Source organism: Sitophilus oryzae, unplaced genomic scaffold (genome assembly GCF_002938485.1).
Source record: "Sitophilus oryzae breed Bouriz unplaced genomic scaffold, Soryzae_2.0 scaffold_857_pilon_pilon, whole genome shotgun sequence".
Taxonomy (NCBI): domain Eukaryota; kingdom Metazoa; phylum Arthropoda; class Insecta; order Coleoptera; family Curculionidae; genus Sitophilus; species Sitophilus oryzae.
The window spans coordinates 2,843,490-2,871,466 of record NW_022147480.1 but is presented as its reverse complement, the minus strand read 5'-3'; the positions used below and the strand labels follow the sequence as shown (position 1 = coordinate 2,871,466).

The 27,977-nt window shown below is 30.8% G+C and overlaps 1 protein-coding gene and 1 non-coding gene across 2 annotated transcripts; both read right to left on the bottom strand.

The window, feature by feature from the left end:
- On the bottom strand, positions 1-27,897 carry LOC115889904 (valine--tRNA ligase-like). Its single transcript, XM_030909996.1, has 16 exons — positions 27,584-27,897; positions 27,279-27,459; positions 27,032-27,213; positions 24,593-24,889; positions 24,278-24,454; positions 23,112-23,340; positions 22,407-22,565; positions 22,098-22,347; positions 21,940-22,045; positions 21,754-21,878; positions 18,970-19,129; positions 17,574-17,872; positions 7,353-7,541; positions 7,175-7,292; positions 1,664-1,989; positions 1-153 (listed from the first exon to the last, which is right to left on the bottom strand). Exons 1-16 carry the CDS (start codon positions 27,693-27,695, stop codon positions 85-87), a joined length of 2,979 nt encoding a protein of 992 aa, XP_030765856.1. The 5' UTR covers positions 27,696-27,897; the 3' UTR covers positions 1-84.
- On the bottom strand, positions 13,468-13,539 carry Trnah-gug. The gene has a single exon. It is a non-coding gene; the product is annotated as a tRNA-His (tRNA).
- Positions 27,898-27,977: the final 80 nt, after the last annotated feature.

The window sequence follows — 27,977 nt, the reverse complement described above, 5'->3', positions numbered from 1 at the left end:
TAGAGTTCTATGTTATATATTTTATTTACTTAAACGTGATATTACAAATGTTTTATGTTACTTTATATATTTTTTTTTATTAAACTAGGGCGTCCTACTTGTCAGTTTTTGAATGGTGTCAATTCGTGATATCTTTTCTTCAAGTACAGTGAGCTAAAAAATGGTAGATTAAAATTAGTTTGAAATAAAAAATCGTTGTCGCACTTTCATTGTTTCTATTTTTTTAATTAATATGTACTTGATAACAAAAAGAGCAAGGTAACCCTCAGGTAAATAAATAAAATAGAAGTACGATATATCCTTAGAATAAGATTGATATAAGTTTTATCATAATTTTTCGTCTTTATATGAAGTATATTTTATTACACATTATATCATCTATGCAAATTCTGCCCAACGAGTCAGGGGAGTTTTCTACTACTAAAAACACATTTTACCTGTAAATTCAAATGACAGACAATTGTCACTGTTATGTATTCCCTCGTTGGACAGACTTTATATCTATGATATAAATAGAGGGTGTTTCAAAAAGCATGTGCCATCTCTCGTAGGGAGATTTCTTACGTAAAAATAAGATTTATTTTTCATATCAACATAGGTCCGATTCTGCGTTGTTCCGTAGCTACAGGGTGTTAAAATCTCAATATTTTCTCGATTTATTATAATCTTCTTCCCAGTGCTTTTAGCGTTTTGAATGAAAATTTGAGGGTAAAAGTTACTATAAATGCGACATATTTTAAAGCTAAAAAAGTGCCGACATATTCATTAGAGACATGCATATGGGTTATCGCTGGAATATCTTTCTAAAAAAGCATGTACGCCACTGACTTTTTTTCTTTTGTTAGCGAAATAGTGTAAGCGGTTTAATGCCGATTAAAAGTTGTTGCTTGATATCTTGTCGCTTTCGGCCTCCTTGATGAGATAACCGCAATTTTTTTAATTGCAACCTTTAAAAAAATTTAATATCATTAACTTGCGAAAGTTTTAAATTAGTACTCATTGAATCAATGAATAACTCATCAAAAAATATGAAAAATTCCTATAAACATGGATATGGAAGTGTATAGTTTTAGCGTTACAGGATGTTAACACTTTTTAAAATTAGTCTTTTGTTCCTCTATCAATAATTTGAAATTGCTGTAGGTTGGACTAATAGTAATAATATTTAATAATAAATTAGGTAAAATATATAATTTATTAATTTGATTTTTATTTTAAATAAAATTAATAATTGTGATTAATAAAATTGCGTTTATCTCATCAAGGAGGTCGAATTCGACAAAATATCAAGAGATAACTTTTAATTGGCATTAAACGGCATATTCAATTTTGATATCAAAAGAAAAAATCAGTGGCGCACATATTTTATTTTTGAAAAATATTCCAGTGATAACCCATATGCACGACCCTGATTAATTTATCGACACTTTTTTGGCATTAAAATATGTAGCACTAACAGTAACTTTTACCCTCAAAATTTCATTCGAATCACTAAAAGTACTTGGCAAAAAATTATAATAAATCGAAAGATTATGAATACCCTGTAGCTACGAAACAAAGCAGAATCGGGCCTATGTCGATATGAAAAATAAATCTTATTTTTACGTGAGGAATCTCCCCACGAGAAATGGCACATGTTTTTTGAAACACCCTGTATAAATACCTTTTTCCTTTGACTTTCCTGATACTGCTTTGGCGCTTTTTCCTGGAAAATCTCTCCACTGATTAAGTTCTTAATCTTTTCGAATTCTTTCAGCATTTTTTGTTTCTTTGCCTCCATTTTTTCGTGATCGGCACTGAACGATTTCATTAATTCTTCAGGAACGACCAGATAGATTCTTGTGCTGCCTGCTACATCCTTGACTAAGTTATCTCTATTTTCTATAAAACTCTCATTTTCTGGTATATTTAAAATATAGAGATGAGATAGATCTTTAATGACTTGCGCAAAATTTTGAACCGTTGTGAAATCGTCCGGTAATAGGTAAACTAGAATAGAAAAAAATACCGTGTGGTGGAATAAAACCGACGTTATAGTAGGCATAGAAAAAAAAACATTTCAGTACGAGTTTTACTCTGTCTGTGACAATGACAGCTGATCGTAAATTATTTCAAGGCCCTGTTTATTTGTTTCTCTATGAATAATTCATAATAACATAACTTAGAATGAAAAAAATATATACAGGGTGGTCCGAACTGTATTCCGGAAACTTCGGCAGCATATTCTGCAGATAAAAATAAGTATAAAAGTTCGTATAAATATATGTCCTAAAATGCTTAGTTTCGGAGATACAGGGTGTAGAAGTTTCAATTTTATTTCGATTTTTTCCAAATAATTTCTGAAGTAACGTCAATATTTAGATGAAAATTGGTGTCTGGAAGTTTTTTTGACATGAGAAATTTGATTTTGATGTTAATATGACTCCTACTGGTAGAGGGCGCCACCTACATATGTTTTAACTGGTTTGAAGAGTAATAACTTTTCCGTACCTGTATAAAACTACTGAGTAATAAAATATACATTTACGACGTTTCTTACGTGAAAAAGGTCTCTTGGTAAAAATCGCTACGAGTAATGGTTTTCGAGATATTTGAAATAGAAACATAGATAAAAGAAAATAATCTACTATTAAGATAGATATGAAACTTAATAGTAAAATTTTGGGTCAAAGCGCCCTTCCGTGTTTTTAGTAGAGACTACGTTTAAAGCCGGAGTCTCATGCATCCGAAATCCGATGGTACGACATCCGAAATTTGAAGTTATCCTGTGAAATAAAAAAAGCCTGTCACATACATCCGAAAGTTCGTTTCTGAAATTTGACAGTTTTGACATTTAGACCTGTCATTTCCTATCAACAGTATCAACATTATTACATGTATTATTGGAGAAACACTTATAAATAACTATATATATATATATATATATATATATTAGTATATCAGAGTAACTTTAATAAAAAATATCCCGAAATTGTCCTGTTCCCACTAAACTTGTTTTTAAAACCAATGTTTTCAAAAAAGTGAGGTTAAAAAAACACACGATATCGTACAAAAGTTGAACAATATTTAACTTTATACGACGTCGGACGATTAGTTAAAAATATCGGATAAAAATTGGTGTCAAAATATTTCGACCAATAGGAGCACCGTCGGATCGTCGTGTCATCGGATTTCGGATGCATGAGACTCCGGCCTAACCCAGCGCCTTCCCCTTTTCTGCTGTAAATGTTTTCTTATGTTTATATTTGAATTCAAAGGATTTATTTTTTTAAGTTACACTGATATATATATATATATATATATATATATATATATATATATATATATATATATATATATATATATATATATATATATATATATATATATATATATATATATATATATATATATATATATATATATTAGTATATCAGAGTAACTTTAATAAAACATAAGAATATATATATTTTACAGTTTACTTTTTTATTTATTTTATAGAGTTTCATGTAGATGATCGTAAGTCGACTGGCTGTCTAATGAATAGACCAAGATTTATAGACTTTAAAGCGAACGAAAAAAAAATCAAACAACGAATACATACCATATATTTTTCTTTTATCTAAAATACATACCTTATCGTCTTTTGGAAACACGTGCATTTTTGCAGTTTTGTTAGTTTCTTTGCAAGATGCAACACAACAAGAAAACACCATTTTTACAGTTAATAAATAATAAAACTATTTCTGACTATGATATTTAAAATTTAGATAGATAAAAAATTAAAAAACAAACCGGTATTTGCAGACGCAGGCCCAAATTCAATAAAAATCAAAATTTCCTGCGAAAATCGGGCTTTTTTCACTGAAAAGGTATTTTTTGATTTATCAGCAATCATTGTCAAGTTGACAATATACAGGGTATTTTTTAATTAATCTAAAAAAATTGTGGTGTGATTCCTCATGTGTTCTTAAAACAATTTTTATATAACCATTGGGTCTAAAGTACTTCCTTTCTGATCTACAGGGTGTTAAAAATTAAAAAAATCGATTTTTTGCTTAACATAAATGGTACACCACTGCTTTTTAAGGAAAATATATTTTTTTCTTGACTGGCCATCCTTTTTCAACAAAATTGATCTTTTAAGTTTTTCTTGTTCATCAAAGGGTTGTCGGTAAAAAAAATATATTTATTAAGAGCCCGCCTTAATCCGTTATCTATCGATTTTTTATTTTTTAGATTAATTAGAAAACACCCTGTATATGCATATCACAGGCAACCAAATAAACTAGTAACCTCTAAAAATTATTTTTCCTACCACTAGCGACATACCGTGTTTTTAGTATGTACTAAATTATTTTATCAAAATTTCACCATATACAGTACGTCTGTCAGTTCTGTAGCTACGGGGTATCTGTGAGAGGGGAAACGATATTCTCTTGATGTTTTTCGTAAAAAATTAGAGGACGCGTCCCATCAATAAAAATTCGACAAATTTGCAAGTAGCCAATAAAATGAGTGGGCGGAGCGATTTGCGGTGACGTACTCGTCAAGTCTACGTATAAAATATATTGCTGTTTATTTAAATGTTTTTTGTCCGCATTCCTTTCATAGACACAGATCCAGCAAACGTACTTTAAGTTTCCAGGCAATGAATAGAAACTATCAATACCTGTCATCATTAACATAAATTAAACATGTTGACCAAAGAATATACCTAGCTAGAAAAAGAATGGACTCTGCCATACTGAAAAATGGTCCTACAGAAGAGGCGCCATCTATTGAGTAGGGCTTGTTTTAAATGGATTGAAGCGCGGGCTTTTTAAATGAGCGTATTTATTGAATTTTACTCTAAAATAATTAAATTTGATTATTAAATCTTATTTTTTACACAAATTCAACAATACTAATAACAAGTATCGTTGTGATGTGTAAAAAATAAAATTTAACAGTATAATTTATATTATCAAATAAAATTAAAGCCAAACATGTGAAATATTATTTATTTAAAGTTTTTATTTATAAGTCAAATATTTCACCTAAACATCGTTTATTATAATAAAACAAAACCAACGTAATACGCCCAAAATAGGTACTTAAATGATGGCAAAAATAAAAGACTTACATTATATTTTTAGGGCCACAAACAAAAGGAATTGTCTAATTAAAACACATATATAACAAATTATAGTTTGAAAAACGTTTTGATAATCATTTATTTGATATTATGATTGGCGCTATGACAACGACAATATTTTTTGAGAATTTGACAATAATATGACAATGGCCGTTGGAAACTATGGAAACTACAAAAAAATTCTGATTTAACGCCATCTGGCAATAACTAGTAGCAACTTCTTAACCTAAAAATTAATTGCACTACCACCTAGTGCCTAGGGCTGGAACTATTTTATTTGAGATTTCCATGGAAACGGGGTGGAACCGCTTTTGCTATTTCACTTTCCCGCCCCTGATGTTGACTAAATAGTTATTAGACTGAAATCATAAATTTGAAATGTTTTTGTGCCAAAAGTACGACAGAAACTGTTTTATCATCATTTTTTGCAGAAATAATTTATGATTAATTTAAAAAAAATAAAAATTTCCCAAATTTATTATTTCAGTGAAATAACTATCTACTCAACGTGTTTATTTTTTGCCAATAATGACATGTATATTGTCTATTTCCATTCTAAATATCTTAAGAACGGTTGTTCGTAGCGATTTTTACAAAGAGATATTTTTCACGTAAAAAGTCACAGAGATGTATATTTTTTCGCTCGGTGGTTTTATACAGGTACGGACAAAAAGTTATTACGCTTCAAAACAGTTTAAACAGATGTAGGTGGCGCCCTCTACTAGTAGGAGTCATATTGACACCAAAATCAAATTTCTCATGTCAAAAAACTAATAATAAATAATGTCTTTAATGAATAAAGGCCGCCTTTATCGACTAAAGATTTTAATATAGGCTCGATAGAGGTTCTATACTGTTTGGTTATACGGGGCCGTAGTTGAACTCATTTAAAAAGTTTTTTTAACTAGAATAATAAATTATAATACAAGTTAGACCTGCTGAAGATATCAAAATATTTACTTTTTTATTTTTATTTTTAGAATTTTCACAAATTACACTTCCTAACACTTTTAGAATAATTAAATAATAAATTTTTCGTATTTTCGTTATTTAAACCCGTGTATTTGTAAGTATTAGTTGTTTATGATATTCTCCGATGGTGGCAGCACCGGTGGAAAATGCTCCAAGCTTTGAATAAGAAGACTAAGGAAGGAGCATATCAAAAATCTTAGGTACACCGCGATGGGCCTCAAATATGGACGACTTAAATTCCGGTTTATCAGTGTCGTTCTAATTTTATTTAAAAAATGTAAAACTATGATGTAGGGTAGACGTGGGGTAGACTCAATAATTTGTTGTTTTATTTTACGTTGTGAATAAATGTTGGTAGTTATTAAAATTGTTATAAAAATATATAATTCTAATAAAAATAGATAAGTTATAATAAGTATTTATTAACACAAACATCCGATACGCTACTGAAGCAGGTAAGTCAAATTAACGTATCTAAATTCTTTGACATCTAATCTTTGACAAGTAATAAATAAAAGCTAAAAATGCAAGAAAAATATATAATTTAGTTAATTTAAGCGAATTTCATAAATGATCGGTTTACTACACGTATGTATATTATATAGTCACTTACTAGCGAAAAGTTGTTCCATTATTTCACTCAATTTTGCCGAGATCTACCGCACGCTACACAACCAACTATTTTAGAGTCTTTTCGATAAATCGCGATAGTGTCACTGTTAATTTAAGTTCTGCCACAATTTCCATCTAGATTTACTACCTTTATACAGCTATCAGTAGTAGAATAAATAATAAATAACATAAAATAAGCTCCGTAAAGACTGACAAATCCACAAAATTTCAAATCAAATTCAAATGTGTCAAATGAATCGTCAAACAGAACTGTCAAGGATCCCCACCCTAGAGAGCTTTTATGGTGGCTTTTCCGCCCACCATGCATGAATACATGGATAGCATTATGCTCCTTCCTTAGTCTTCTTATTCAAAGGCTCCAAGCCTATAGTAAAGCTTGAACCAAGATGATCCTATGTCAACTAGACGTCATTTTATAAAATACAGGGGAAAAAACATTTTAATCTACAGTACCTTCCGGTTTATATTTGTAAATGACGTTAAATATTTTCTTCAGTCTTCTAATGCAAACAACAATGTCCATAATTGTTTCCCAATCTTTCTCCAAAACTTCGTTTCGAAGACCTAACATCTAAAATTAAAAAAAAAAATCAAAACAAAATGTGAAAAATTAAAAAAAAAACTGACATACCAATGGAAACGACGTATCAATTCCTGTATCCCAAAATTTTGGCAAATGTCTGTGTAAATGCTGAGATACTACTGGCATAAATGGTGCCAGAATCCTCAAACCAAGATCCAAACAGGTTAAAAGGATCTGACAGTGATTTTTCGATGCTGTACTATCGGGTTGGTCTTTAAAATCTGTCTTAATAGACTCCTAAAATACAGGGTCGCTATTATGTACGAAAACGATCGATTATTAGGTAATATATCGGAGGTACCGCAAAAAGTTAAATACAAAAGTTATAATATTTATTAAGGTATATATAAATAAACACACCGGAAAAATCTAGGGATATCATTTTATTAAAATTAAAAATAAATGTTTTGAATAAACAACCACATATTTCTAGGCCGATTCTTTCTACTTCGACTGAAATGAAATAGTCACACTTGTAATTTCTAAATTTCGCATGTTTGCAGAAGTTTTTGTGTATTTTTTGTCAAATGTATAAAAAGCACCTAGCATCAATTGTTCGAATTTAACCTGTACTGGCTATGTTTTTATGATAACTGGCCAGAATTCATTCAAATAACTTTGTTTAGTATTAAACAACGTTATGAAGCGTAGACATCTTAATAGAGACGAAATGCTAAGGGCCGTGGGTATGCTCGAAGCTGGAATGCGCCAAATCGACGTACCTAGAGCATTAAATACAACGCAAAGTGTAATATCGCGATTAAGTGCACGCTACCGTGAAAGTGGTGATGTTGTTGAAAGGCACACAGGGCGACATCGCATTATTACCCCTTAGCAAGATCAATTTTTACAATTAAATGCTCGACGCCGACCCACTCTTACAGCACACCAGAGCTTAGTTTAATTCTCCAGGAAACACATAACGTAACCGTTAGTCCTGACACTGTTCGCAATAGATTAAGAGAGGTCAATTAAGAAGCAGACGTCCCTGGAGAGCTCAACCCTTAACGAGAGGAAATCGTACGATATTTGTGGGCTCAAGATCATGTTCAGTGGTCGAATGAACAATGGGCCAATGTTCTCCTCGCGGATGAGTCACGCTTTGGAATTCATCCGGATTCGAGAAGGCTTAGGGTATGGGGAGAACCAGAAAATTTTATTCGGTTGGATCATGTCATGTTGCACCCTTATCAAGGTGGAACAATTATGGTCTGGGGAGGAGTCCAGTAAGCCCGAAAAAACGATCTCGTTTTCCTTGAAAGGTTTCTAACGGGAATCACATACCGTGATTTAATTCTTGAGCCAGTCGTGTTACCATATGCCAATGATTTTGGGAGAAACTTCATTCTCATGCATGACAATGCACGGCCTCATACAGCCAGAGTGGTAAGCGAGTTTATCAATGCTCATCAATTAAACATCTTACCCTGGCCGGCACAATCTCCTGAGCTCAACCCCATCGAGCACGTATGGGACGCGGTCCAAAGAAGAATTTTGAGAATGGGTATGCCTCGTGAAACTCGTAGGGATCTGGTTCGGGCCGTGAATGCAGCGTGGCAGGCTGTACCTCAAGAAGAGATCGACAACCTGATCAGGAGCATGGAGAGACGATGTAGGGCTGTAATGAACAGTAGAGGAGGCCATACCCTTTATTAAGTAAAAATGGTTTTATCTTCTTTTTTTTTTAATTTACAGTTTAGAATAAAAAATATTTTGTGTATTTGTCCGAGTTCAATAAAAATCAATATAAATTTGGAAATTTCGGTAAATTTCGCATTTTTATTTTCAAAACGTCCTCTAAACCATTTATTTATTTTAATTTTACTATATCAGAAATGCAAAAAATAAAATTACTGATGATGGCTGGATAAAATTGTAATATCCCTAGACTTTTCCGGTGTGTTTATCTAATAGCGAGTAATAAATTTAAGTATACAGGGTGGGTTATAAAGTCGTAGCACATAAAAAATCCATTTTTAAATAGAACCGCCTGTATATTAAAGCATATTTCAATTCTTCCTTCAATTCTAAGCAAAAATCGCAATACACACAATGTACAGGGTTGTCGAAATTGGTCTGTTTTAACAGAGAAAACCTATTTCCTGACTAGATAGAGCAACCGACATAGATGTCATGGGCTCGATTTTGTAAATGCAAATGTAACAAAAATGTAATGTTTATTTACAATTAAAACGCCAGGGTTACAACCAGGGTTGGCATGATATATATCAATGATATATATCGGATATATATCATTGATATATATCATGATATTTATACCTTGATATATATCATGATATTTATAAAAAAATAAAACTCAACGATCAGAAAGAAAAAAAAAAAAAAGATAATATTGATTGGAGTATTACCATTTACAATTAAAACGCCAGGGTTACAACCAGGGTTGGCATGATATATATCAATGATATATATCGGATATATATCATTGATATATATCATGATATTTATACCTTGATATATATATATATATATATCAATGATATTTATATAAAAAAATAAAGATAACGATCAGAGTATTAAAATACAATTAAAAAAGATAATATTGATGGCATGATATATATCAATGATATATATATATATCATATATATATATATATATATATATATATTTATGATATTTATATATATATATATATATATATATATATATATATAAATATATATATATATCATTGATCTAAAAAAATAAAATTTACCAAAAACTTTGCCACAAACTGTATCAATTGATTCAAGATTGATTCTCAACATGACAAATCTGACGATGATTTTCATTAATAAAATTAATAAATCCAATATAAATTTGTTTGCTGTTAGTTTTAGAATATCTGTTTATTTTTTAGAATTACTGTTTATTTTTTAGAATTTCTCTTTATTTTTTAGAATTCCTGTTTATTTTTTAGAAGTTCTGTCTATTTTTTTAGAATTTCTGTATATTTTTTTATATATTTTTGTTTTAATGTTGTTCCTATTATGTGCAAAGCAACAATAATTAAGTTGAAATAAAAATATTTGCTTGAGCTCTTGATTTTACTTGATACTAAACGCAGTTTTACCGGTTTTACATAAAAAATAAAAACAAAAATAAATATCCGATATTTGATATTTATATAAATATCATGATATTTGCCAACCCTGGTTACAACTGCACTATTAAATGGAGAAATTACAGAGAATTGGATTAGAACAAAGGGCCCCATAGAGCCTACTAAGTCCTGTAATTTAACTCCTTTCAACTTTTTGGGGGAAATTAAAAGACCTTATCTATAAGGGAAGAACCATTGAGACGAGAGAAGAATTGCAGAAGATTACTAGGCAAGTTTTTGGACTTATTACACTAGTTCGCCTAATAAATCGTTGTAACTCTGTGCGCAAAAGATGTTTATTGTGTATTCAACAAGGAGGCGTTCAGTTTGAACATCTTTGATGATTTTTTTTAGAAAACTATATTCGCCAAAAAAAAAATTTTTAGTCTTGTTCCTTGTTTGTTGTATCGATTTCAATTGTAATTACTAATACTAATATAGAACGTTAATTTATCCTTCAAAAAGTCTTTAATTATGCAGATAAATAATAATATTGAATATTAAATTGTGATAAAAAATAATTATACTCTGTTTTTTTTCTCAGGTAAGATTTCGACAGACGATGACAGAAGAAAAGCAGATGACGTCCCATACCAATCTATTTATTTTGCTAAAAAAAGGTTCTAATAATTTTTAAGTTAACTATGGATGGGTTTAAACATAAATTCGTCATGCGTCGTCACTTGTTGTTTTTAACCAGTTTTATTGGTTTATTTCAAAAATGACAGATCGTATTTCAATTTTATTGGTTTGACGGAACGATAAACGACAAACGGACGTCGATGCGTATGAACTCGCCTTTAGATTTTTGACGTATGTCAAAGTCTTGCCAAATTATAGGTTATAATTTTGTGACAACTTTTGTCAAATACCCTGCGTTTTGGAAGATGATGCATTTTGATTTGTGTTATTACGAGTGTTTTGTGTCTTTTGAAATCAAGTGGAGGAAAAATCGAGTAAAAATTAACTCTAGAACCCAGAGCACAGGTTTTGGTTAATAGTCGCTGCCCAGGCAGAAAGTCTTATACAGATACACCAATAAAATTACTATCAATAAAGTTCGTATACCATCTCGTCGTAGATAAGTGCATCTCGAATATGGTAGAAGGACCATACTAAACACATACTAAAAACTGGAGTAGCTGTAAAATATCGACATCACACGATAGGTCAATAATGGATTTTAGTACTGCAGAAAAATAATGTCAAAAGGTACTGATTTAAAAAAATTAAGATTAAAGTTAATTAATCAACGTGAGGTATAATATTTGGTAAGTGTTATTATTAATAAAATAGTTTGTTTTATTTATGTTGTTTTATTTATTCCTCCGGAATATTACAAATTTGTATTTGTACATAAGATATATTGATAAATATAATCATAAATGCGGGAAGTTTCATAAAGCTTGAAAGTAAGAAATAGTTCTTTTTTATATTTTTTGGTATGTGGTGTCTTGTTTTTGTTTGTTTTGTATTAACACATACCGTTTTTTATTAAATAAAATAACTCGATTACATTTTTTCTGTTTTATACAGGTTTTCTCACAATATTTTGAAGTTACTTGTCAGTCAAATTTTAAATACATATATTAATTTCCTGCTATGAGTTCCAGTTGTACCAACTTATTTCTTTGTAAAATAAAATAAACTACTTTGAAATTAAAATGACAGACACATCTATCACTGTCAAGGATCTTCTCGTTGGACAGACTATAGGCACATAGGTCAACACAAAATCAAGGCCCGCTTCGACATAAAGATAAAAAACCTAATATTTCTCTCATTCTTAGAAATAGATACCCCTAACTTTATACCGTTGAAAAGGGTTAAACGTCAGCATTTTTTTAAGTTCATAGCCAACTGTGATTTCCATTTAAAAATTATATTTTTTATTATTTCTGACAAAAAGAGCAAGCATAAAAAAACTGACTACGCCACAGGATTGTACTTAAAAAAGTGCCATAAGAACGTTTTTACAGAATTTTATTATTCCACGAAATAAAAAAATTGATTAAAATATTCAAAAAGACCCCGTATCTGTGTTGGCAGTGAAAATATCAACAGGCGGTTTGTATCAATATCTAGTCGGGAAATAGGTTTTCTCTGTTAAAGCATATCAATTTCGACCACCCTGTACATTGTGTATTACGATTATCGCTTAAAATTGAAGGAAGAATTGAAATATGCAATAATATACAGGGGGTTTTATTTAAAAAATGAAACTTTGATGTGCCACGACTTTATGACCGACCCTGTATACATAAATTTATTACTCGCCAATAGATATTTAAAAACCCTATAATTTTTGTATTTAACTTTGTGCGGTACCTTGTATATTTTACCTAATAATCGGCCGTTTCCATACATAACAGCGACCCTGTATAAAAAGTATAAAGTAACAGACTATTCTGGTGTATCTGTATTTTATATGTGAAATTATATGGGGGGTCTGTCATCCACCGTCATTTTCAAGGCAACTGGACGCCCTTTTTTTTGCGATCATACGGTATTTTTGGAATGGTAATTTAATGAAAAATAAAATGAAGTAACTAAATATTTATTTTTAATTATACGGCTAAATTTTAGGGGGTTATTAAAAAATTTGGAAAAAAGTTTTTATAAAAAAATTAAAATTTGAAATGAAATAAATTAAAAATATCAAACTTAAACAACTCGGTTTATTTTGGACTTATTTGAAAAACGATAAAGAAAAATTTTTTGTTTCTTTTATCGAAATTTACAGCCCTGAAAATATTTGCACTTATTTAAGACTCTGTATAATTTGAGTTTGAGAATATATTTGAACCACCCTGTATGCTGACAGAAATACTTTTAAAATGTTCATTGTCCCCATACTTAAAACAAAAAAAAGAGAGTAAATAATATCTCAAACCAGAAAGCTGATATAGTGCTTTTTAAGAACGCTCGTTTTTTTACCTTGTATAAGTACCCGATTTTTTTTGAAGATACCGTATAATATGTACTAGAAGTTGAGAAAATCATTTTTTCGACGAAAAAAAAAATAAAAAAGTAATCTCCACCGTGACAGTGTGCGACACTGCCGTGACCAGGATTCGAACCTGGGTTACTACGGCCACAACGTAGGGTCCTAACCACTAGACGATCACGGCTATCGGAGACATGTGAGTGAAACCTTCGAGTTTCGTTGATATTGCAACGTAAGTTATGCCAGACAGGACCGTACCCAGTCATAATTTAGTTACGCTTATATAAAATAAGGTGTTAAAAAATGCAAAAAATATTTTTTCTTCATAAACATAAACAAATGGCTTCACAACATAGCGGATTTGCCATTTTATTGCAATAAAAATCGCAGTTTTAACTAAAGAAAACGCAAATTTAATTTCAAATTCGTCAAAGAAAACTCACAATTAAAATTATGAACAGGGTGGCGCACAGTGGAACGAGCTTATGGCAGCGGTTGGACATGAGGTTTTCTTCTCAACACTTTTAATCCAAAGGACAGAAAAAATGATTTTTATATACCGTAATAATGTATAAACAGAACAATTTTAAATTTTAATGAAAGAAGTGGTTGACTCATTACAAACCATCTACAGGGTGACCTAAAAATATAGTATGTTTTGGAAAAATCTTAGAATTTTTAAATGCTAATAAACTTTGCCAAACTGTCGTGAAATGTTTTAGTTTGGATTCTTTTAAAAAGAAATATCTTTAGATTTTACCACTGAAATCTAGGATTACTGATACCGTATTATAAAAATATGACGCATATATTTATGTGTATATGGTACACTGCTTATATTTTCCTATTTAATATAATTTTGCTAATATCTTCGGTTTGAAAGATATCAAGATGCGGTTTTCACTGACTTTTTAAGCTTTCATTACTCTTTACTGTCAGCTAAAATTACATATACCATCGCATTTAATTTTTTTGAAAAAACGCGCAATGTTTGTTAAATTGTAAGATAGCGCCCCCTAGCGTCTACGTTCAAAAGCTTACTATTTGTTTATATGGTATAATATAGAGTAAGAAACGCTCTTTTAAACGAGCCCCCATTAGTTGGATTCTGTCCATTCAGTCCGGAGTTATTAATATTTAAATAAAAACAGATCTAACCTTCCCCCACCACTTTTATTTTGGCAGGTAGGGGAAAATGGTTCTAACAAATAATATTCAGAATTTACTGAAGATTATGAAGCTATTCTTTATAGTACCACTTATCTAGGCAAAATTGTGTAAAAACTCCATTTTCTTATTTTTCTATAGCAGTTGCACCCTCTAGCGGCCATTCTACAAACTTGAAAATAATTTCCAGCAATTTCTCATAGCCTCTTTAGTTATGAATATTTTTTTCCGCAGGCCTCACGGCTAATACTTTCCGAGATATAGCCGAGAGCTATTCTTAGTGGGACACCCTGTACACTAACTTTATTATAAGCAAAGAATATAACAGTAAATCTACGCACTAGAATATTTTTAACACAAACAAAAAAGCTCAACGCTGCACTTTAACCCTTTTTCTTTTTCCAATAGTTTATAAGTTTTCCATATATTTGTAGCACCCTGTATCTGTTTTTGATTTAAGCGTCATTTTGTATTTATCCAATTAATAATTAAATATTAATAAATTTATAAGAAAATAAAGATAATTTGACTCTTGATAAAGATAATTTGATTTATTGGAATTGAAAAGGTTTTTGATTTTAGTATAGCATGTATTAGTAATATATTAAATGGAAATTTTTAGAGGGGGGCAAGCTGGGGCAAGATATTAAATTAGTTTCGTTATTAGAAAGGCTTAATCTACCTTGTGACATATATAAAGTATTGGCCAACTTTGGCAATTTTTTATTTTCTACATACATATTTTTTGGTACTAAATCTAGTATTTAGTAGCAAAAAAATGTTTATGTGTTACTTATATACAATAATGGTTCTCCCAAACTTTTGTGACTATATATATTTTTATTTTAAAGTGAAAACAATCGTTTGCACTAATATATGTATGGTTAAAAAATTATTAATGTCTTTGCCACTTTTTATAAAACTAGGTTGTTTCACAAGAAATGAATACCATAATTAAGTCAGTGTAATATCTTCATTTGAAACTTTTCAAACAGACATATAATTAAAAATATTTTTTTGAGTTGGATAAAATATAACGGTCTGGACTTTAAGTAATTAAAATCTTCTACCAAAATTATTTAATTTAAAATTTTATTTTTAAGTCAATGTCCAACATCTTATATTGTGTCTTTCCACCGTGTGGCGCCTCTCATACGCCTCGGAGGTGCCAAGGAGAACGACAGTAGATATGTAGGTTAATTCAGAGCACTTTTTAAAAATATAGAGATTTCTACAGGGTGTCCCCAAAAAAAGTTACATATCAAAGTTGTGTTTTTTGTAATGGAACACCCTACATATTCATTTATTTTCGGATTCTGGGAGAAAAATAAAGGTGAGTTTTATAAGAGAAGTATATGACTAAAATGTAAGGTTTTTGACATATTTAACATTTTCTAGAAATAAAGGACAATTTTTAAATTACAATAAAAGCTACCTAAATTGGAATTAACCCGGTATAACCTAATATGTAGTTAAACTAACTATTGTACATTAAATCAAATTAAAACTTGATCCAAAAAGTTATATAGGGTGAGACAAAATTAATATTGAATATTGGTCACTTTTAAAACCATGTTACTCTTTTATTTTAAATGAAACACCCAGTATATTATTCCGATATTCAATGGAGAATTCATGTCTCTTCAAAATAATATTAAGGTTGCCTACCCCTCAAACAAAGATTTTCCTAGATATTTTCATTTACATGATTTGAGCTGAGTAGATCTTTATTATTTGATAAAATCTAGATGGCTGTGATATGTCTAACGTTACTTCAATATAGCTGTATAATTAGTCCAACTTTAACAACTAATTATCATTTTGTGTCAGTTAAAACAAAAAAAAATTCTCAGAAATTTGCCGAAAATGCAAACTTATCCTACATCAGAGAGAATTGATATGATTCTATTAGTTGGTGAATGGAGACTGCTGATTAATCTAGTCTGTTTTTTTATGGGGATATGTTAAAGACAGTGTTTAAAAAATGATTGTCGACAACATGAGAAAAATTATTGTAGCTGCTTTTCGAGGTAGATCTCCAAATATGCCTTTTAAAATGAAAAGATCCTTTTGATTCTTTTGAAAGACAATCATTTTATGCAGTTAACGGGAAAGGAAGCATTTGATTTCATCTAGCTAATTTTTGTCACATAAATTATAGGTTTATATCTAGTTTTAATTGTGTAATAATTAAAATATGTTTTAAACGTGTATCTTTTTATTACCGTTGAGTATTTTACTCTACAATCTTTAATTTTTGTTAAATTAACAAAAGGTATATCACAGCCACCCCCCTAGATTTTTTCAAATAATAAAGATCTACTGACGCAAAATCATAAAAATTAAAATATCTAGGAAAATCTTTGTCTGAGGGGTAGGCAACCTTAATAATGTTTTGAAGATATATAAATTCCCCATTGAACACCGGAAAAATATACTGGGTGTTCCGTTTAAAATAAAGGAGTAACATGCTTTTAAAAGTGACTAATGTTCCATATTAATTTTGTCTCACCCTGTATAACTTTTCGAGTCAAATTTCAATTTGGTTTAACATACAATGGTTACTGTAATTAAATATCAGGCTATACAAGGTCCACTAAAATTTAGGTAGCTGTTATCGAAATTTAAAATTAACTCTTCATTTTCACAAAATGTGAAATATGTCAACATCCTTAGATTTTAGGTATATGCTTCTTTAATAAAACTCACCTTTATTTTTTTCCTAGAATTCGAAAATTAATTAATATATAGGGTGTTCCATTACAAAAAAACACAACTTTGAAGTGTAACTTTTTTTGGGGACACCCTGTATATTTTTATAAAATGCTTTCAGTTAACCTACATAAGCTGCCAAAATTTAATTTCGATATAAACTACCGTTCTCCTTGGAGCTTCCGCAGGCGCCACTTTGTACTTTGAAATTAAATTATGTACTTTGCATAAAGCCAATAATAAAATGAACAAAAAATATAAAATAAACACAGAGAAAATCATAGCAAACCAACAAAAATTCAAATATACCACAACATCACAACGTTCTTGTAAACTTACCAAATATATATCACAAAATTCATAGTAAAAGAAATCCTTGATACGCGCTGTGGCAACGTAGAAATCGTGCGATTCCAAAGCTCGATTAGTTGTCTCGATCAAATAACTTAATCGGCTAAGAATCCACTTGTCCATCAGTGGCAATCTGTCAAAATCGTCATCTTTTTCCAGAAATTTCTCGCCTTGACAGTCCGACACTTTATCGCACCATAATATAGCGAATTTTGTGGCCTGCCAGATTTTATTGCAAAACAGTTTATTCGTGTGGCATTCGCTGATTTCAAAATTGATAAAATGATCTAAAAATATGTACGGACATATGTATTAAATAGTACGTTCAAGAAAACATACCATATATAAAGAAGGAAGTTTATTTTAAGTTTTTTGAAATTTTGATTTTCGATATAAGTATGCATCACAAATATCTAGTTTTGAATCTCCCTGTATATAGCATATTTTAGTATAATTAGATTTGGAAAAGTACTCTTACTTCCATATACCGGGTGCGTCTCAAAAGTGGCTCACCCCCTATAACTTTTTTATTTTTTCAGATAAAAAAACGAGATTTGGTACGTTAGTATATAACATAAATTAGGATTGATTGACATATTCATTTGTTTTCTGTCACTTCCTGTTTCGCCGGAAATGACTACAACTTTTGATTTTTAAATGGCATTCCCGGTATTTTTTTACTTCATTCGATAGAAAATGACATTCTGAATAGAATGACATATCATATGCCAACTTTGACACTTTCACATATGGTTTATTTGAAATTATAACATGCGGTTCATAACGATAGTTTGACTCGAAATACCAAGTGTGTGGTATCAAATTATTCGTAAAAAAATGCTTTTTCCAAATATGCTAATGAGCCACCCTCGTTCCGTTTGAAAAAATTGAGATGTGATTAAAAATACAATTTGGGTATCTTTTAACCAGCCAGGACAAGACACGAATAACATTATACGATCAAATCTATTTTTCCAAGGCTCCTTGATTAAAAAATAGTGTTTTTTACACAGCCATGGCACTCTAGATTGAAATTTAAAATTCAATTTTGTTTTAAACAAAAATGTAAAAAGTTGACATATGATATGTCATTCTATTCAGAATGTCATTTTCTATCGAATGAAGTAAAAAAATACCGGGAATGCCATTTAAAAATTAAAAGTTGTAATCATTTCCGGCGAAACAGGACTGAAGTGACTGTGAAATGAATATGTCAATCAATCCTAATTTATGTCATATACTAACATACCAAATCTCGTTTTTTTATCTAAAAAAATAAAAAAGTTATAGGGGTAAGCCACTTTTGAGACGCACCCGGTATGGCGTAATTTCTTGGCCAAAGTGTATAAATAAATGTTCTAGAAAAAAAAATTGTAATTTTTACTTTTGATGTTGTGCGACAGTAGGGTAAATCTTAAAGCGTCTGCGCCGCATTTTGGTATGCCATTAGGAAACATTTTTCTTTGGCCTTGAAGAGCTATGTCAAATTCTGCCTGTGTCAATATTCCACTGGAGTAACTTTGTCCTAAATTACTTTTCAGTTCCTAGAATTCGTGAAAAACTTATTTGTTATTTTTTTCTTACGAAAAATGTAATGATCATTTTAATTCTAGAGCACAAAGTCTATATATACAGGGTGTTTCAAAACAAATGCGAAAAACTTTAGGGGGTGATTCCTTGTTCAAAATAAAGGGTAGTTTGCTTTATAAACGTTGGGTCAAAAGTCAACCATTATGGAGATACCGCGGTACAAAGATGGCGGAAAAATAATGTTTTTATTTTTTATCTTGAAAACGAAAAGAGATAGACTAATGAAATTTTATGGAAGCATTACTGTTATGAAAACACACTTTCAGGTATTTTTTTTTACTTTTTTAAAATGAGTGGAAGGGGTTGAAATAAACTACCCCTATCATTCTTGTTAACGAAATTTAAAGAAAAATCTTATCAAACACATGCAAATGCTTTAATTTGGATAGTTTAGTTTGTTTAGAAACTTTTTTACCTCTTGTGTTTTTTGATAAAACTCACCGATTGGAAATTAAAAAATAAAATGTAAAGCATTACCTGTCAGGACAAAACACATTTTTAGATTAAGAATCTAGTGATAATAACGATATACTCTGTTTTTTTTCTCAGGTAAGATTTCGACAGACGATGACAGAAGAAAAGCAGATGACGTTCCATACCAATCTATTTATTTTACTAAAAAAAGTTTCTAATAATTTTTAAGTTATCTATGGATGGGTTTAAATATAAATCCGTCATGCGTCGTGTCTTGTTGTTTTTAACCAGTTTTATTGGTTTATTTAAAAAATGACAGATCGTATTTCAATTTTATTGGTTTGACGGAACGATGAACGACAAACGGACGCCGATGCGTATGAACTCGCCTTTAGATTTTTGTCATTTTTGACGCTTGTGAAAGTCTTACCAAATTATAGGTTATAATTTTGTGTCAACTTTTGTTAAATACCCTGCGTTTTGGAAGATGATGCATTTTGATTCGTATTATTACGTGTGTTTTGTGTCTTTTGAAGTCAAGTGGAGGAAAAATCGACTGAAAATTAACTGTAGACCCAGAGCACAGTTTATGGTTAATATTCGCTGCCCAGGCAGAAAGTCTTATACACCAATGAAGTTGCCATCGATAAAGTTTGTATACCATTTTGTCGTGGATAAGTGCATCTCGTATATGGTAGAAGGATCAAACAAAACACATACTAAAAACTGGAGTAGCTGTAAAATATCGACATCACATGATAGGTAAATAATGGATTTTAGTACTGCAGAAAAATAATGTCAAAAGGTACTGGTTTAAAAAAATTAAGATTAAAGTTAATTAATCAACCTTTAAGGTATAAAATTTGGTAGGTGTTATTATTAATAAAATAATTTGTTTTATTTACCTATGTTGTTTTATTTATTCCTGTGGAATATTACAAATTTGTATTTGTACATAAGTTATATTGATAAATATAATCATAAATGCGGGTAGTTTCATAAAGCTTGAAAGTAAATAATATTCTTTTTTTATATTTTTGGTATGTAGTGTCTTGTTCTTGTTTATTTTGTATTAACACATACCGTTTTTATTAAATAAAATAACTCGATTACATTTTTTCAGTTTTATACACTTTTTTTCACAATATTTTGAAGTAATCACTTGTCATCTTGTCAATCAAATTTTAAATGATGTCCTGCTATGCGTTCCAGTTGTACCAACTTATTTCTTTGTAAAATAAAATAAACTACTTTGAAATTAAAACGACAGACACATCTATCACTGTCAAGGATCTTCTCGTTGGACAGACTATAATAATAATCATCTAGATAATAACGTATTGCAGTAGAGTAATGTCAAATAAAATAATATTAGGAACATCCTAAAAAGTAACAGCGGCCGACTAGATTTTTTCCTAAAAAAATTACAGCAGCCTACTAGATTCTTTATCAGAAAATGTTTTTTGTCCTGACATGTAATGCTTTACATTTTATTTTTTAATTTTAAATCGGTGAGTTTTATCAAAAAAATACAAGAGATAAAAAAGTTTCTAAACAAACTAAACTATCCAAATTAATTTTTTTGCATGTGTTTGATAAGATTTTTCTTTAAATTTCGTTAACAAGAATGATAGGGGTAGTTTATTTCAACTCCTTCCACTCATTTCAAAAAAGTGAAAAAATGACCAGAAAGTGTGTTTTCATAACAGTAATGCACATAACATATTAGTCTATCTCTTTTCGTTTTCAAGATAAAAAATAAAAAATTTATTTTTCCGCCGTCTTTGTACCGCAATATCTCCCTAATGGTTGAATTTTGACCCAACGTTTATGAAGCAAACTACCCTTTATTTTGAACAAGGAATCACCCCCTGAAGTTTTTCGCATTTGTTTTGAAACACCCTGTATAATATTTGTGTTCAATTGAGGGGTAATCGAAAACTGAACACCATATTTTTATGCTCTATTGAAGGTTAGTTAAAATCTGAACACAAACAGGATATCTCTCCAAGACTGAACTGAATAAAATATTTGTGTATAATTGATGGTTGACAAAAATTTGATTGGTGAAATGATGTCCAAAAATTGAACAAAATAACACGTTTGAAAAGAACTTTAGAACTTTTTTACCATATGGATACAGATTTTTTAGTTTCTTTCTCACCTGTAAGCTGGCTCCATTTATGACATCTTCGGGTGCAATGACGTTTCCTAAAGTTTTTGACATCTTTCGACCGTGGGCGTCACAAATAATGCCGTGAAGTAATATTTTATTAAATGGCAAGGTTCCTAGAAATTATTTTGTTGGTTATAATAAAACGATAAAATGACAAATTTAGAATAAATATACCAGTCAATTGAGTTCCTAACATAACCATTCTGGCCACCCAGAAAAATAATATATCGTGTCCCGTCTCCATCAAAGATATCGGGTAATGTTTTTTGAAGAATTCTTTCTGAAAATATGTAAACATTTTCAACTACATTTTTTATTCATTAAAGACATACATTTTCAAGCCAACCCAGCACAGCCAATGGCTGCAGACCTGATGAAAACCACGTATCCAAGACATCATCATCTTGTTCACAATCAATCTCCGTTTCAGGACAACTTAAAATTTTAGAAGTTTTTATTTTAGCTTCCTGTTCGTTTTTAGCTGCTACCCATATTTTTTCCCTAGATTCTGAACCCATTTTTGCACAGTGATAGGCTGGGATTCTATGTCCCCACCACAGCTGTCTTGATATACACCAGTCCCTATATGAAAGTTATTGTTGTAAAAAGTTTTGAAGAAATCGTGCATTTTTCGAAACTACCTAATATTTTCTAGCCAGTGAAACCACATTTTTTCGAAATTCTCGGGTTCTATTACCAAATTTCCTGATTTTACATCATTTAGCGCATTCTCTGCCATTGTTGAACATTTTACAAACCATTGGGGCTTGAGTAGAAACTCTATAACGTCTTTTGATCGACTAAAATTTCAAATTTAGTTGACTCGCCACAAGGTATGCAACCAACATTACTCTCAGTCCTAATTATTTTTCCCCTCTAACTCTTCGCTTAATTTAACCCTTAAACACTCATCAATAACATTCATAGGCCAATAAATTACTTAGCTTCTTATGTTCTACTTGTTCTTTCATGTTTTACGCTATCTGTACCAATAAATAAAACAGTCGATCGATGTCTAAACGAGGTTAAGTCACGTAAACGCAGTTTGTCTAAACATATTTGGTTAGCGTATGTTATGTCCACGGGTCCACAGTGACGAAAATTGATTTTGACAGTTTTGTTATTATAAGGTAGTCTTAATTTAAACTTAATAAAAATTTAGTACTTTCGTTCCAAATTGCAACATACAGGGACAACAAATAGTGACATCACATAGTTTGCTTCTGGGGTACAGACATTAGGACTCAACTTATTGTTGGTTGCATATTCAAAGACCTCACTTTAATAGGCGCTGCTGTCACAAAGTCATCATATTTCATCATCATATTCACCTATTTCAAACTTACCTACAAATGGGTATTTTCATATTGTGATCTTTTCGTCCTCTATACAATTGTCTGTTAGTAAGTTCGTCAATAATGACATCTCGTGCTTTAAAACGTTGCAAACCTTCAAATTCCTTACAGAGATCGTTTAAAGATCCCCTACTATCAATAATTTCCAAGGATTTTAACTTGTGACGTTTGCCCACTTCGAAATCTGTGTGATCGTGCGATGGAGTTATTTTGACAGCTCCTATCACAGAGAAAAATGTCAAATTAAAGCACTAAGGCTGTATTCCGTTGCAAAACCAGGCGAACCAGACCGGTAAACTGCGGTAATGAGCGGTTCCTGAAAAACATCGGTTTGATACGGAATGGTTCGGTAAAATACTGGAAACGTCAAATGTTGACGTTTTCTAAATTTCAATACCTTACCCTTATAAAATTTATCTTTTCTGCATTTTTAATGTACCTATTCTCTGCTTTTACGTTTACTTCTTCTTTACAATGGAGTTTAATATTGAAAAGTACTTTATTAATAAACTGTTAAACTCGTTAGACAGCTCAAGTGAAGATTTGCTGGTCCAATATTAAAACAGATCAATAACAAATAAACAAATCTAATCAATATTTATATTTTTATAGCTTACAAAACATTCACGATTACTTGTTGTCTTGTTTTTCATGTTTTCTTTAAATGTTCCTGACTTTAAGAAACAATGGCTGCATGATAAGTTCTATGGTCCTAAAAAGTCATTCTATTTAGTTAATGAAATTTATTTACCTTTACTTCCTACCTCCAATGCTTTTGGATCTAAATACAAAATATTATTACAAATTTTAGAAATTAAAAGAGAATTTCACTTGAACTTCCAATATTTGCTTGATTTCTGTCACATAAATGACATTGATTGACAAACAATACCAGAAAAACCAGCCTTCCCGCGCTGGTTAGTTTTGTGATAGTTATAACCGAATTTTTCAGGAACCGTGTTCCGTAATAAAAAAAACTTTCAGGAAACCGATAGAAACGGAACATAAAACCATAACTAAGGTAAGCAACGGAATACACCCTAAGTTATATAATGCATTAAATGAAAGGAGTAGAAACAATGAAAGGCAATATTGTATGGGCATTACATAAAAGAATATCGATATTTCAAAGTATCGATATTTTTGTACGTCCCTACCTGTTCCAAATTCTGGATCTACAAAATCATCGGCTATAACGGGTATAAACGTGTTTCTGAACGGGTGGTAAAGTTGTTTTCCGATAAATTTAGTATATCTGGAATCTGTTGGGTTTACGGCAACTGCAACATCGCCTACTATCGTTTCAGGTCTGGTAGTAGCCACAACAATTTCGTCTAAAACAATTAAAATACAAAATTGTATTATTAGAAACCATAAAGGGCTTATGGATATGTTTTAGGACTCTGTGTAATGTTAGTTGCATACTTTTTGGCGTTAGTACCAACAAAAAATAAATTTGATGCACTACAGACCTTCTGAATCTTTAATTTTATAAGCAAAGTAAGTGAGTTCTCCGAATTTTATCGGCTTATCATATCCAGGTACGTCAATATGAGTGGGTCCAGTGATCGACATGTAGTCTATCTCAATGTCAGATATGGCAGACTGAAGAATGCACGACCAGTTGACCAGGTGCCCCGCCCTGTATATCAGACCTTGTTCAAAAAGCCTTATAAACGTTTCCACTACCACTTCTGAACTGGTCTGGTCCATGGTGAACGATTTCTTTTCCCAGTTTAAGGTTACATTTAACATTTTCAATTGATCAACTAGAAAAAAGTACGGTTTAATCATATAAATGCATAGGGTGGTCCAGTTTTTATTAGCAGGACTTTACATTTCACAAAATGTTGTTTAGTTTCGAGTTATTAGGAATGTTTCAAATATATTGACTAGTCCCTGTATTTTAAGATACAGGGGCTGATCAAAATATTCCAGTTATTGACTAAAACAGAAATTATCGTAGAACGACGAGATTTGGAAGCAACGCTGCCAGATGAAATTTTACAAATTCCCTAAATCACTGCTTCAAATTTACCTAGATTTCCCTATTATATTATGATAAACAATCTCAAAGTAGTAAATAACGCATTATATTGTCAATAATATCAATAGTTAGAACAATAGTTCAACAGAAACAATTTTAAATATTATTATAACTAAAAAAAATAGTCTTAATTTTTTTTTCTGAAGATATTGTAGATAAAAAAAAGATATGCCAAATTTGGTAAAATTTTAAATGCAGTTATCGTTAAATTTTGTGTAAAAATATGTTTTCTAAAGTTTATTTACCATCAATATCCTTTTTCTACATTTTTCTTCTCTTCACAACCTTAATTTTCCCTAAATCTACCAAAAATTCCATAGAGCTGGCAACTAGGTCTTACCTTACCAGATTCCCCGGAAAGTCTATAGCGTTGCCAACTTAATTTTAGAGCTAAATTTGAATATTTCACATTACAGTATATTTATAATAAATGTTCTATTTTTAGCCATTAAATAATAGTATTATGATTATCGCAGCGTTTTTCTTTCCTTCACAACCTACATTTTCCCTAGATCTGGGAAAAAATCCCTAGACCTGACAATTATGTTTGGAACTTAGGTTTGGAACTTTGAATAAGAAGACTTAAGGAAGAAGCATATCAAAAATCTTAGGTACACCGCGATGGGCCTCAAATATGGCCGATTTAAATTCCGGTTTATCAGTGTCGTTCTAATTTTATTTAAAAAATGTAAAACTATGATGTAGGGTAGACGTGGGGTAGACTCAATAATTTGTTGTTTTATTTTACGTTGTGAATAAATGTTGGTAGTTATTAAAATTGTTATAAAAATATATAATTCTAATAAAAATAGATAAGTTATAATAAGTATTTATTACCACAAATATCCGATACGCTACTGAAGCAGGTAAGTCAAATTAACGTATCTAAATTCTTTGACATCTAATCTTTGACAAGTAATAAATAAAAGCTAAAATGCAAGAAAAATATATAATTTAGTTAATTTAAGTGAATTTCATAAATGATCGGTTTACTAAACGTATGTATATTATATAGTCACTTACTAGCGAAAAGTTGTTCCATTATTTCACTCAATTTTTGCCGAGATCTACCGCACGCTACACAACCAACTATTTTAGAGTCTTTTTCGATAAATCGCGATAGTGTCACTGTTAATTTAAGTGCTGCCACAATTTCCATCTAGATTTACTACCTTTATACAACTATCAGTAATAGAATAAATAATAAATAACATAAAATAAGCTCCGTAAAGACTGACAAATCCACAAAATTTCAAATCAAATTCAAATGTGTCAAATGAATCTTCAAACAGAACTGTCAAGGATCCCCACCCTAGAGTGCTTTTATGGCGCTTTTTCCGACCACCATGCATGAATACATGGATAGCATTATGCTCCTTCCTTAGTCTTCTTATTCAAAGGTTTGGAAGGACGATAAAAAATGTGTGACAGGACTAAAGCTTGATTTTCATGCATCCGTTATACGTTGGTACGTTGGTCCGACGGTGCTCTGATTGGTCATAACTGTATATTATGTATATTTCATTTAAACTATATCATTTTTAAAATACAAACCAAAAATCTGAGGAATAATTATGTTTTCCATGTATTCTACAACATATTTATTAATCCGTTATATCTAACTAGCGTGACGTCATAAATCTCGCCCGTAGGCTGATCTTTTAATAGAAGGCACTGATCCGATAAACGGAGGCATGAAAATGTAATAAATTTAAAAACTGCGTTATTTTCTAACCAATCAAAATCTTTAAATTCTACCAATAAAATTAATATCGTATCAACGTATCGTCGGACAACGGATGCACGAAAATCAAGCTTAAGTCGCGCAACTAATGTAAGTATAGACAAATAAAAAACAATTTACTTATTGTTGAAGATTTTTCTGACATCCATTTCCAAATCTCTTTTTGGAAATTCTCCCGGCCCAAATCGTGTCTGGACAGTTTTTTCTCTTTCCATATTTTCTTTTCAACCACAACTTGCGTTGCTATACCCGCGTGATCCAGACCAGGCACCCACAATGTCTCAATCCCCTTCATTTTATGCCTAATAACATAATATTTTAATAATAATTGTATATTATATTACTTCTATTAATAAATGTATTGTACCATCTTATTAAAACATCCTGTATAGAAGACGTGAGGGCATGCCCTAAATGTAAGGTTCCTGTAATATTCGGTGGAGGTAATATTAAAGTAAACGGTTTCTGATTTGATCGACATGGAGGGAAAAAATAATCCTCATTTATTTCATGGTTTACTTCTTCAGGTTTGTATCCTTCAGCTAGTTCTGAAAAAAATTAAAAAACTTGAATACGTCTCTGTCTTAGCCGAGTTCTCAACCACATCGATTAGGGCGCCATCTGTATTAGAAATGAAAAACTACAGGGTTTTGATTGTTTTTATTTTTCTACCTGAGTTTCCAGAGATTTGCTGTTGACTTAATTGCCTTTTAATCACTCGTAAGGACCTTACCAAATTGTTCTTTTTACCGCACAAGTTACAATATTTTGAGATGCCGTACATTTCATAAATCGAGCGAAATTTTTCACTCCGGATCCGTATTTCAGGTTATGTTACTGAGTATTATAGTTGTTTAATAGATGTCGCGAGATGCACTTAAGTCATGCTGTTGCCAAATGTAATGAAAATATTCTTTAAATTGTGTTGTTCCCTTAAAAACAATTTAAAAATTTAAAGTCAGTATTGCAGGAAAATGTTTTTAGAAGGTTTACTTTCCCTAGTAAATAAAATAACACTCAATCAAGTGTTAGATAATCCTAATATTTGATCTAAATTTTGTTTGGT

Bases quoted from the DNA above. Each gene is read 5' to 3' on its own strand.
- LOC115889904 (XM_030909996.1), bottom strand. From the start codon at position 27,695: ATGTACGGCATCTCAAAATATTGTAACTTGTGCGGTAAAAAGAACAAT. The intron at 24,455-24,592 runs GTCTGTAGTGCA...TAATTGTTTTAG, and splicing joins TAAAATTAAAGATTCAGAAG to ACGAAATTGTTGTGGCTACT. The intron at 23,341-24,277 runs GTAGGGACGTAC...TCTCTGTGATAG, and splicing joins AGATCCAGAATTTGGAACAG to GAGCTGTCAAAATAACTCCA.